General features: G+C 38.5%; 1 protein-coding gene across 1 annotated transcript in view; it reads right to left on the reverse strand.

Annotated features, from left to right (window-relative positions):
* The window catches only part of SYT10 (synaptotagmin 10), a gene marked incomplete at both ends in the record, with an annotated part of 70,330 nt that extends 57,073 nt beyond the window's left edge, over positions 1-13,257 (reverse strand). Inside the window, one exon of the mRNA XM_082849746.1 lies at positions 13,107-13,257. Coding sequence (XP_082705872.1) covers positions 13,107-13,257 — 151 coding nt within the window. The remainder of the gene's footprint in view (positions 1-13,106) is intronic.
* Positions 13,258-13,662: the final 405 nt, after the last annotated feature.

A 13,662-nucleotide genomic window follows, 5' to 3' on the forward strand; every position in this document is an offset into this window, starting at 1 on the left:
ATGCCCTCAGTCAACCTATACGCAGAGGCAGGGCCAGTACAAAGCTGAACCCCAGGAGCTGTGCGAACAAAGAAGACAAAGGGAAATTTCTCCCAGCAGCCTCAGGAGCAGCGGATTAAATCTCCACAATCAACTTGATGTACCTTGCATCTGTGGAATACCTGAATAGACAATGAACCATCCCAAAATTGAGACGGTAGACTTTGGAAGCAACTGTAGACTTGGGGTTTGCTGTATGTGACTGACTGGTTCCCAGTTTTATGTTTATCTTAGTTTAGTATTTAGAGTTTATTATCATTGGTAGATTTGTTTAGTGATTTGGTTGCTCTCTTCCTTTTTAAAATTTATTTATTTATTTAAAATATAGATATATATATTTCAAAATTTTTTTCTCTGTAAGTGTGTATGTGTATTCTTCTTTGTGTGATTTTGTCTGTATAGCTTTGCTTTTACCATTTGTCCTAGGGTTCTGTCTGTCAGTTTTTTCTTTTTTCCTTATTTTGTTTTTACTATTCTTTTTAGTGCTTGTTATCATTGGTGGATTTGTTTTTGGTTTGATTTCTCTCTTCTTTCTTTCTCCCTTTATTTCTCCCTTTCATTCTCCCTTTTCTCCTCCCTTTCTTCCTCCCTTCCTTCCTTTCCCTTCCCTTCCCTTCCCTTCCCTTCCCTTCCCTCCCTCCCTCCCTCCTTTCTTTCTTGCTTTCTTTCTCCCTTTTCTTCTGAGCTGCATAGCTGACAGAGTCTTGGTGCTCTGGCAGGGTGTCAGGCCTGTGCCTCTGAGGTGGGACAGCTGAGTTCAAGACATTGGTCCACCAGAGACCTCCCAGATTCACATAATATCAAATGGTGAAAGCTCTCCCAGAGATAGCCATTTCAATGCTAAGGCTCCATTCAACAACCAGAAAGCTACAGTGCTAGACATCCTATGCCAAACAACTAGCAAGACAGGAACACAAAACCACCCATTAGCAGAGAGGTTGCCTAAAATCATAATAAGGTCACAAACACACCAAAACACACCAACAGACATGGTCCTGCCTATCACAAACATAAGACACAGCCTCATCCACGAGAACACAGGCACTAGTCCCCTTCCCCAGGAAGCCTAGACAGCCCACTGAAAAAACCTTAGCCACTAGGGGCAGACACCAAAAACAACGGGAACTACAAACCTGCAGGCTGCAATAAGGGGACCCCAAACACAGTAAGGTAAGCACATGAGAAGACAGAGAAACACACAGCAGAAAAGGAGCAAGGTAAAAACCCACCAGACCAAACGAATGAAGAGGAAATGGGCAGTCTACCTGAAAAAGTATTGAGAGTAATTAGTAAAGAGGATCCAAAATCTTGGAAATGGAATGAAGAAAATACAAGAAACGTTTAACAAGGACCTAGAAGAACTAAAGAGCAAACAAACAATGATGAACAACACAATAAATGAAATTAAAAATTCTCTAGAAGGAAACAATAGCAGAATAACTGAGGCAGAAGAATGGATAAGTGACCTGGAAGATAAAATAGTGGAAATAATTACTGCAAAGCAGAATAAAGAAAATCAGAATGAAAAGAATTGGAGAGAGCCTCAGAGACCTCTGGGACAACACTAAATGCACCAACATTCCAATTACAGGGGTCCCAGAAGAAGAATAGAAAAAGAAAGGGACTGAGAAAATATTTAAAGAGATTATAGTTGAAAGCTTCCCTAATATGGGAAAGGAAATAGCCAATCAAGTGCAGGAAGCACAGAGAGTCCCATACATGATAAATGCAAGAAGAAATATGTCAAGACACATATTAATCAAACTATCAAAAATTAAATACAAGAAAAAATATTAAAAGCCACAAGGGAAATACAACAAATAACATACAAGGGTATCCCCATAAGGTTAATGGCTGATTTTTCAGCAGAAAATCTGCAGGCCAGAAGGGAGTGGCAAGACATATTTAAAGTGATAAAAGGGAAGAAATTACAACCAGGATTACTCTACCCAGCAAGGATCTCATTCAGATTCGATGGACAAATTAAAAAACTTAGAGAAAAGCAAGAGCTAATAGAATTCTGCATGACCACACCAGCTTTACAGCAAATGCTAAAGGAACTTCTCTAGGCAGGAAACACAAGAGAAGGAAAAGATCTACAATAACAAACCCAAAACAATTATGAAAATGGTAATAGGAACATACATATCGGTAACTACATTAAATGTAAGTGGATTAAATGCTCCCACCAATAGACATAGTCTGGCTGAATGGATACAAAAACAAGACCCATATATATGCTGTCTGTAGGAGACCCACTTCAGACCTAGGGATACATACAGACTGAAAGTGAGGGGATGGAAAAGATATTCCATGCAAATGGAAATCAAAAGAAAGCTGGAGTAGCAGTATTCATATCACAAAATAGACTCTAAAATAAAGACTACTACAAGAGACAAAGAAGGACACTAACTAATGATCAAGGGATCAATCCAAGAAGAAGATATAACAATGGTAAATATTTATGCAACCAACATAGGAGCACTTCAATACATAAGACAAATGCTAAGAGGCATAAAATGGGAAATCGACAGTAACACAATCATAGTAGGGGACTTTATCACCCCACTTTAACCAATGGACAGATCAACTAAAGTGAAAATAAATAAGGAAGCACAAACTTTAAAGGATACATTAAACAAGGCAAATCTAATTGATATTTATAGGATATTCCATTCAAAAACAACAGAATACAATTTCTTCTCAAGTGCTCATGGAACATTCTCCAGGATAGATCATATCTTGGGTCACAAATCAAGTCTTGGTGAATTTAAGAAAACTGAAATTGTATCAAGTATCTTTTACGACCACAATGCTATGAAACTAGATATCAATTACAGGAAAAAAAAATGGAAAAAATACAAACACATGGAGGCTAAACAATACACTACTTAATAACCAAGAGATCACTGAGGAAATCAAAGAGGAAATAAAAAAACCTAGAAACAAATGACTATGAAAACACAATGACACAAAACCTATGGAATTCAGCAAAAGCAGTTCTAAGAGGGAAGTTTATAGCAATACAATCCCACCTCAAGAAACAAGAAACATTTCAAACAAACAACCTAACCTTACACCTAAAGCAATTAGAGAAAGAAGAACAAAAAAACCCCCAAAATTAGCAGAAGGAAAGAAATCATAAAGATTAGATCAGAAATAAATGAAAAAGAAATGAAGGAAACAAGAGCAAAGATGAATAAAACTAAAAGCTGGTTCTGTGACAAGATAAACAAAACTGACAAACCATTAGCCAGACTCATCAAGAAAAAAAGGGAGAAGACTCAAAGCAATAGAATTAGAAATGAAGAAGGAGAAGTAACAACGGACACTACAGAAATACAAAGAATCATGAGAGATTACTACAAGTAACTATATGCTAATGAAATGGACAACCTGGAAGAAATGGACAAATTCTTCAAAAAGCACAACCTTCCGAGACTGAACCAGGAAGAAATAGAAAATATAAACAGACCAATCAGAAGCACTGAAATTGAGACTGTGATTAAAAATCTTCCAACAAACAAAAGCCCAAGACCAGATGACTTCACAGGTGAATTCTATCAAACATTTAGAGAAGAGCTAACACCTGTCCTTCTCAAACTCTTCCAAAATATAACAGAGGGAGGAACACTCCCAAACTCATTCTACAAGGCCACCATCACACTGATACCAAAACCAGACAAAGATGTCACAGAAAAAGAAAACTACACAACAATATCACTGATGAACATAGATGCAAAACTCTTCAACAAAATACTAGCAATCAGAATCCAACAGCACATTAAAAGGATCATACACCATGATCAATTGGGATTTATCCCAGGAATGCAAGGATTCTTCAATATGTGCAAATCAATCAATGTGATAAACCATATTAACAAGTTGAAGGAGAAAAATCATATGATCATCTCAATAGACGCAGAAAAAGGTTTAGACAAAATTTAACCCCATTTATGATAAAAAATCCTCCAGAAAGTAGGCATAGAGGAAACTTACCTCAACATAATAAAGGCCATATATGACAAACCCAAAGCCAACATCATTCTCAGTGGTGAAAAACTGAAACCATTTCCTCTAAGATCAGGAACAAGACAAGGTTGTCCACCCTCACCACTATTATTCAACATAGTTTTGGAAGTTTTAGCTATAGCAATCAGAGAAGAAAAAGAAAGAAAAGGAATCCAAATCAGAAAAGAAGAGGTAAAGCTCTCACTGTGTGCAGGTGACATGATACTATACATAAAGTATTCGAAAGATGTCACCAGAAAACTATTAGAGCTAAATCAATGAATTTGGTAAAGTAGCAGGATACAAAAGTAATACAAGGAAATCTCCTGCATTCCTATACACTAATAATGAAAAATCTGAAAGAGAAATTACGGAAACACTCCCATTTATCATTTCAACAGAAAGAACAAAATACCTAGGAATAAACCTACCTAAGGAGACAAAAGACCTGTATGCAGAAAACTATAAGACACTGCTGAAAGAAATTAAAGATGATACAAACAGACGGAGAGATATACCATGTTCTTGGAAGAATCAACATTGTGAAAATGACTATACTACCCAAAGCAATCTACAGATTCAATGCAATCCCTATCAAACTACAAATGGCGTTTTTCACAGAAGTGGAACAAAAAATTTCACAATTTGTATGGAAACACAAAAGACCCCACATAGCCAAAGCAATCTTGAGAAAGAAGAATGGAGCTAGAGCAATCAGGCTCTCAGACTTCAGACTATACTACAATGCTACAGTAATCAAGACAGTATGGTACTGGCACAAAAACAGAAATATAGATCAATGGAACAGGATAGAAAGCCCAGAGATAAACCTACGCCCATATGGTCACCTTATCTTTGATAAAGGAGGCAAGAATATACAATGGAGAAAAGACAACCTCTTCAATAAATGGTGCTGGAAAAACTGGGCAGCTACATGTAAAAGAATGAAATTAGAACACTCCCTAACATCATACACAAAAATAAACTCCAAATGGATTAAAAACCTAAATGTAAGGCCAGAAAGTCTTAGCAGAAACACAGGCAGAACACTCTATGACATAAATCACAGGAAGATCATTTTTGACCCACCGCCTAGAGAAATGGAAATAAAAACAAAAATAAACAAATGGGACCTAATGAAACTTCAAATCTTCTGCACAGCAAAGGAAACCATAAACAAGATGAAAAGACAACCCTCAGAATGGGAGAAAATATTTGCTAATGAAGCAACTGACAAAGGATGAATCTACAAAATTTATAAGCCGCTCATGCAGCTCAATATCAAAAACACAAACAACCCAACCCAAAAATGTACAGAAGACCTAAACAGACATTTCTCCAAAGAAGATATACAGATTGCCAACAAACATATGAAAGAATGCTCAACATCATTAATCATTAGAGAAATGCAAATCAAAACTACAATGAGGTATCACCTCACACCAGTCAGTAAGGCCATCATCAAAAAATCTACAGACAGTAAATGCTGGAGAGGGTGTGGAGAAAAGTGCACTGTTGGTGGGAATGTAATTTGATACAGCCACTATGGAGAACATTATGGAGGTTCCTTAAAAATCTAATAATAGAACTACCACATGACCCAGCAATCCCACTACTGGGCATATACCCTGAAAAAACCATAATCAAAAAGAGTCATGTACCACAATGTTCATTGCAGCTCTATTTACAATAGCCAGGACATGGAAGCAACCTAAGTGTCCATCGACAGATGAATGGATAAAGTGGATGTGGCACATATATACAATGGAATTTTACTCAGCCATAAAAAGAAACAAAATTGAGTTATTTGTAGTGAGGTGGATGAACCCAGAGACTGTCATACAGAATGAAGTAAGTCAGAAAGACAAAAATAAATACTGTATGCTAACACATAAATATGGAATCTAAAAAAAAAAAGGTTCTGAAGAACCTAGGGGCAGGGCAGGAATAAAGATGCAGAGGTAGAGAATCGATTTGAGGATACGGGGATGGGGAAGGGTAAGCTGTGATGAAGTGAGAGGGTGGCATGGACTTATATAAAGTAACAAATCTAAAATAGATAGCTAGTGGGAAGCCTCCCTATAGCACAGGGAGATCAGCTCGGTGCTTTGTGACCACCTAGAGGGGTGCGATAAGAAATGTGAGAGGGAGACGCAAGAGGGAGGAGATATGGGGATATATGTATATGTATAGCTGATTCATTTTGTTATAAAGCAGAAACTAACACACCATTGTAAAGTGATTATACTCCAATAGAGATGTTAAAAAAAAGAAAAGAAAAGGAGGATGGTTCTGGAATCAGGTAAGTTTATAGGTATAGGCAGGAAGACAAGGGAATTCTTTTTTGTAAGTACAATTTTCTCTGCAAAATAGGAGTTAGGGTCAACTGCCAGTTATTTTGGGATACTGGGGAATAATTTGGAATATTTAAACAGAGTGCGGAAAATCTGATATATGAACTTTAGAGAACAGGAGAAAATTGAATAGGAAAACAAAGGATGTCTGGTCAGAATTGAGGGTTCTTTTGAAATTGGAGACTAAGAGTGATACTCGTCTGCCTGGTTTTAAAACCTCCTAAATATTGTTTCTTTGGTGTAGGAATAGAGAAGCAGATGAATTTATCCATGAATGAGCACCCCCTACCCTCCCAGGAGAATGTGATAAACCTCAAAGGAGAAAATGATTGCGATGATGAAATGATGTATCGTAAGTATGATGCAATATTTGTTGACAGGGAATTCACACAGAGGTAGAAAACTGAATGGAGTTTCCAAATGAGAAAGATAAAAGCATAGGAGCTCTTCGTTGGGGCTCAGAATATTTGAATTTATAATTCTAAAATAGTACTGTTTAACGTAATGACTAGTGTTTGAGCATGATCATAAAAGAAATGAGGTAAGGTGGAGAGGAGGAGAAGATCACTGGAGCAAAGGGGCCAACCATTCTGAGGCCAGGGTGATGAATATGAATGGTTTGCCTTCACACAGACTTTGAAATTGCCCATTTTAATGAGCAAGCTTGATGAGTAGGATCTCTCTAGCTCAAAATTTTAATGTCTCTGGATAATTAAAAAGAATCCATTATATGCCATTCACCCAATTAGATCTTGGTAAAATTAGAGTAAATGAAATTTCAAAAATTAGATTAGACTCAAAGATAATTAGGTTTAAAATTGCTCAAACTCTGATTTGACTACATACATATGCATAACTATTGCTTCCACCGATATGTATCTACTTATCTATCTGTCTGGTTGGCTGACTCTATATCTCTGACTGATTTGTAGCCATAAAGATCTTACTCTTTTATCATGTCTTAATATCTCAAAATAAAGTGACATTGTTATGAAAAAAACAGGAAAGACCACTCTCATCAGAAAATAGAATAAGCCAAAAAATGCTAATTCCTCAGAATCTTTTAGTAAAACAGAACTTTGCTAAAGTCTAACATTTGCATGGTCTTAATTACTATGGATTGTAAATACTGTTAGGTCTAATTACCTATTAACCATGCAGATGGCTACAATGCAGAAAAGCATAGGCCAATTTGTATGCTCTCAATTCCAATTACTACTGCCTTAGTTGATAATCTTATCTGTGTCTTTCTGCATCATTTTTTTAAATTTTAAAATTCTAGTTTTTTAATTTCTCAAAATGTACAAAGAAGTAATTTCTCAATTAATCAGAAATTATAATTTCTTGTATATTCCAAGTCTTTTGTTTCTTTGGTTGTCCTCATTTTTGCCTGATGACAGACCATGTTTATGGCAACATTCTGCAGAGAACAAGAGGTAATAAAACTCAAACCAACAACTCTTATTCAGAGAAAGCTGAGGAAAGCTGCCTCTAAAATGAAAATTTGGAATTATCTTTGAAGTTAACTTATTTATACTCTTCATATGGTGTTATTATTATAATGGGGCATAATTCTGATTTCTACAATAAGGGACCAAAAAAATACTGACTTAAACAAGATAGAAGTTTATTTCTCTCTCATTTAATTAATTGGCTCAGCATAAGAAAGCAGGGCAAATACATCAGCTTCAGGTGTTTGGAATCCTGGTTTCTTCCATATTTTTGCTTTTCTATTCAAAGGTTTTTGCTTTCTCGTTAAAGTCCAAGATGGCAAGCTTAATGTCTATGTTCCACGCAGCTGGATGAAAAATAACAAGCTTGTTACAATTGCTAATAGCCATTAAGTAAGTGTGTCATAGTTTTCTCTGTGTATGTGCTAAAGCAAATACATCAGCATCAGAAGTCACAGAATGAGTCTAAATTGGCTTGGAAGAAAATACTGGAGAAAATAGCGAAACAGACCCGTAACCCTCATAAGCCAAACTTTTGTTGGGTCAGATGAGTTTGGCAACATTGCCAACATTCGACATAACTGTACAGCTAGCTTTAGAGCACAACAACACTAGATTTTATATCTTATGAATTCCTGCGTGGAAAAAAGTGCATCATTACTAGTCTTGACAGCATTTTTGATGGCAAAGAGTCCAATGATGAGAGGATAAACAAAGGTATCACCAATTCTCAATCAAAAAGCCATTCAGAAGAATCAGACTCAAAACTTTAATTTTTAAATTATTTTAACCTATATGTCTTTTATACTTTCCTTTTTATATTTGTACAAGAGTGATATATGATATTAAAAATTCATGTCTAACTTTTAGAAGTTTTTCCATAAGTATAAAATAAAAATTCTATGTGATAAGAAAGCATAATTTAATTTGCATCCTTCTTTTTCCTTTTTTGGTATCATATAAAATAATGTTGTATCTTGTAATCAATAGCATCTTAGATTCAATAAAATATGGTATCAAGTATAGTACCAAATATCATATTAAATTAGCCAAATTTATTGGCTAATTTGTTGACAGGGAATTCACACAGAGGTAGAAAACTGAATGGAGTTTCCAAATGAGAAATCTTTACATATATTCGTAATTGAGTAAATGATTTATAAATGATTTATAATCTGTGATTGTATATTAATTCTACATTTACATTAACTTGAACAACTGTGCACAACATTTAATTAATGGTACCAGTACCATTCTTATTAGTCAAGTAACTTCAGTGAAAGTGTTTGCCATATAAATACCTACTTGCTCCCACATCTAAGAAATTGAAGAACACACATATGAATTTAGAATAATTTGTTTAAATGTTTATTTTAGAATTTTTACTACTAAATTAAAAGTGTAAAAGTGAAAATTTATAACATTAATGAATTAAATGTTTATTTAAAATATTTAAATTATGGTTAGGTCTATACAGTTGTGATGCGACTATGAGCTTAAGTGGGTTTGATTAGCTGCATTTATGAGGTCTGCTTTTCAAGCAACAAAGTTTCCTAAAACCTCATAGGGATTTGGATATGGAGAAGCAATTAAAGACTGACCAGAAATGAACTCAAATGAAGTTCAAAAATTCTTATGTATATTCAATCACAGTATGTATGAAAAATCACATTTAAGGCCAATATATTGTTTTGTATTTTCCCTAAGCATTATAGCATTAAGTCCTATTATATCAATAAATCAATGAATTTAGTGGGTGATCTGTCTATTTAGGGGGACAGGGAGAATCAGTGGCAAAAAGACTGCAAAAATCTGATTTTCTAAAAAAATAGCACATGATGAACTTTCCAGTGTACTAGTAATGTTGGCATCAATAATGTCTCTAAAAAAACTATTCCAAAAGAGTAAATTAACTAGTGTTGCCATCTGCAGTTAAGTTTTTGTAAAGTTTACTAAAATATGGGATCTGTCGACTTAATTGCTTGATCCTCAAGTCAATAACACTGCTGCTGCTTCTGCTACTGGTGTAGTAGTAAATGGTAAAGAGAATGGTGAAGCTGCTCCTTACTGGCATTAAAAAAAACATTAGGAGAATACCTTATTTATATATATGATTCATGACTTCTTTAAGGTAGAATAACTTTAGGATTACAGTCAACCCTCTGTATCCATGTTCCATATCCATGGGATCAAGCAACCACAGGTTGAAAATATTTTTTAAAAAAAGAAAAATTCCAGGAAGTTCAAAAAACCAAAACTTGAATTTGTTACACAGGCTACTATTTACATTATGTTTACATTGTATTTACAACTATTTACATAATCATTTACATTGATTTAGGTATTAAAAGTAATCTAGAGATGATATAAAGTATATGGGAGGAAGCGCTGTAGGTTACATGCAAATACTACATCATTTTATATAAGGAACTTGAGCATCACAAATTTTGTTATCTGTGGGGGCTCCTAGAACAAATCCCCCATGGAGACCAAAGGAGGACTACCTACACCTGCACTTCTCTGCCTTTACACTTATATGAAGGAATCTAAAAATATACACAATCTGGAAGCTTGCAATTGTCACTGCAACCTTAGAATAACTGACACCATCTGGGCAGTGCTGAAAGTAAAAAACCACTGTACCATTCAATGTCCATGTCCTCCTACCAATAATGTGTTTCTCTTTAAACAAACAGTGAGTAGAAGGCTCGCCTACTGTAAGTGTGTTTACGTAGGAATCTTTAATAAAGGACACAAGTACATAAGTTATAAGAAAGTTTACTTTAAAGAACAAAGTGAAGCTGAGTGGCTAATTAATATAATTAAAGACTTGGTAAATAATCTTTGATCCGTTTCATAGATATATATTGGTATTGGGAGTATATTTGCAGATTAAAGTATTGTACTTCTAATTGTTGCATAGATTTACAAATGGAAAATGTAAAGCAATCTTGTGCATCTTTATATCTCATACACAACCTAGTAGGATGTCTTTTCTAGTGACAGCCATTGAATAAATATTCATATATTAAATTGAATACCCCATTTGAATAGTACATATTTTCCCCTAAGGGCAGAAAAATATCCATGTAATTGTTTTAGACTATATTTTGTCCACTTTTTGTTCCCAAGGGAAAGTCCAAAAGGAATTAGGATTACAACTACTTCTTGTAGTGCTTAGGACGGGCTCAGAACCCTTTCTACAATTCATATACTGTGCTTTACCTTAAGCTGATAATTGTGTATTTATAAAGATTTAAGAGCTAGTGTTTGTTTTCCAACCTTCAAATTTTCCTCATTATCAATCAATTTGAGACCCAGGAAACCACTATTTGGTGTATGATCACAAGGGGTAGTGGTGGGGTGGTGGTGGAAATCAGTAGTTTTATCCACAGTATCAAATGTTAAATGACCAAAGTACAGATCTTTAAACTTAAATACTCTCATTTCTTTCACTTCACCTCCTTCTCTTAGTCTTATCTTTAGCAAGTGTATCATCAAAGACATTTCAGAGCAACTTATCCATTCACCACACAGGATTTTAAGTTCACTCTATTTTGAGTGTTTATCTCATGCTTAGCTACCATACACAAGACAAGCATATACACAATGTTCACCCAGTGCCTTCCAATAGTAGTTGAGTTTCATACATTCCTAGCAATTTAACACCTGATGAACAAATGGAAGACTCTGTTGTGTTTATAAAAATTCACAAAATGTCTACGTTTCCAGAATATGTACAGAGTCAATTATGTATCATTCCACTCCAGGACCCAAATAGCAACAACTCCTCAGGTTCTGCCAAGTGCATACAGAAGCCTCTCGTGGTTCCTATTGCCAAGATCAGAGAATTTTAAGAGTGCAAATATTCCACTTAAATAATGGTACGCAAAGACTAAACCACATCTCCCCTCCACCTCCATCCCCTCTCCCTTTGTCTTTGGTGGTAGTGGATGAGGGGATCACTAACTGTGCCCTCTTTGCCTCCTCCCCAGCACAGAGCTCTCCACCGTCACGTTCACACTGAGCTACGGTCCAGCTCTTACCTGTTGCCTTGGTTACCCTCAACCCACGAAGCCCTGTCAGGTGACTAAAATGACGGGAAAGTAAGGGGAAAGAAACAAGACCCTACAGAAGGAATGATAACCTTCCAGCCCGATGACGAAAATCCCCAACCAGTGTTCGTCTCCCAAAGCAACAAGTGACCCTCTCGCAAGGGACTCTTAAAACCACGCGGCCAGCAACTCCCGGAATCCATCTCGCCCGCGTCAACAGCACAACAGGCTGCACATAGCGCAGGTCGTAAAAAACCCTTTCCCCCAAGCATGACCAAAACAGTGGCTCTGATACGCTCCCCACACCCCTTTGAGAAAAATCTGTCACCTGAGACTTCTTTCCACCTCCAGATTTCTGAAGGTCGATGTGTTTCCTCCACCCCACACCGTTTTTTCCCCCCAAGTTTCTTGAAGGAGCAGAGAGGGTGCCTGTGTTGGGGGGTATATGAGCACGTGTGTAGAAAGGATTTATAACCCTTTGCCTCTGTTCCACGTAAATCTGTATGTGCGCTGAGCCTCACCTGTCGCGTCAAAAATGGGATCCATAATCCCTGCTGTTGGGCCAACGTTGTCATGAAGCCCTATAAAGTCATATGTATTACAGGGCTTTGCACACTGTCAAATGCTAGACAACTTGCGGCCGCGGGTTATCCCTACAGGGATCCTTTCTGCTCTCGGGGGCCAAGTCAGCCCCATTTCCAACGCGGCTCTTTGCGTCCACGCCCGGATTCTTCCGCCTGGCCCCCTCCCCAAGCCGCGACCCACCACCCGCGGGACAAGCTAGGGCAACCAGAGTCCGGGTGGCGAATGGCCCCCGAGGGCAGCGCTCGGCTAATGGTCGGACGCCGCCGCACGCGCTCGCCCCTCCACTCCGGGAGGGAGATCGGAGGCGTGGGAAAGCTCAGAGAGAGGGGGTGCAGGCGCCTGGGAGCGAGAGACGGCGCCGGCGGGTATGGAGTGGACCAGAGAAGTGGAAGAAGCCGGGCAGATGGAGGCGAGGAGACAAAACCCGAAGAGTCCACGCTGGAAGTCACCAGGAGCTGACCAGAAGGAAGGAGCGAGGTAGGATAGGAAAGCGCGGCGTCCCAAAGATGCGCCGGCGCCGCACTGAAGGCTCAGGACCCGGGAGCTTAGAGCCGAGAGGACGCGGGTCCCAGACGACTGGGAGGTCGCGAGCGGAGCCCTCCCCCAATTACCTGTGCTACTTCCGCCCTGGCTGCCCCTGTCCGTGGGGAAGATGCTCGAGCATTTCTCCCACTCCACCTGGCCCGCGAAGCACAGCTCGGTGACGATATGCAGCGCCTTCTGGCACAGGCTGCTCACTCCGTCCTCCTTTTGGAAACTCATCGTTTGGCCTTGTTTCCCCCAATTAGGCGTCCTTTCCCCTTCCCGTTACCTCTGTGCTGGCCCCTCTAGCGCCGTAAACCATAACCGGCCCTCGAGGACTTTGGCCGGAGAGCGCGCAGCTAAAAGGCGGCAATTTAGGAGCCCCATGTTGGCCCCATGGCGGGAGCGGAGGGCTCGGGAGAAGGGGGAGAGGCTGGGGCGGTAATCGGGGCGAGGCGGAGGCGGCAGCGGCGGCTGCGAGGTTTTTGCCAATTCTCACGCGGCGCGAACGAGCCCAAGCGAGCTGGAGAGAGACCCGACATGGAGTGCGGAGGGGAGGGGGCGGGGGACGTAAAAAAACTAAAGACCTCGACTGCTGCAGCGCTTGTGTTTCTGGCGGGTGCCTGACGGGGGCGCTTCCAATCG

The sequence above is a fragment of the Leucopleurus acutus genome (genome assembly GCF_964270905.1).
Source record: "Leucopleurus acutus genome assembly, chromosome: 11".
NCBI classification, from domain to species: Eukaryota; Metazoa; Chordata; class Mammalia; order Artiodactyla; family Delphinidae; genus Leucopleurus; species Leucopleurus acutus.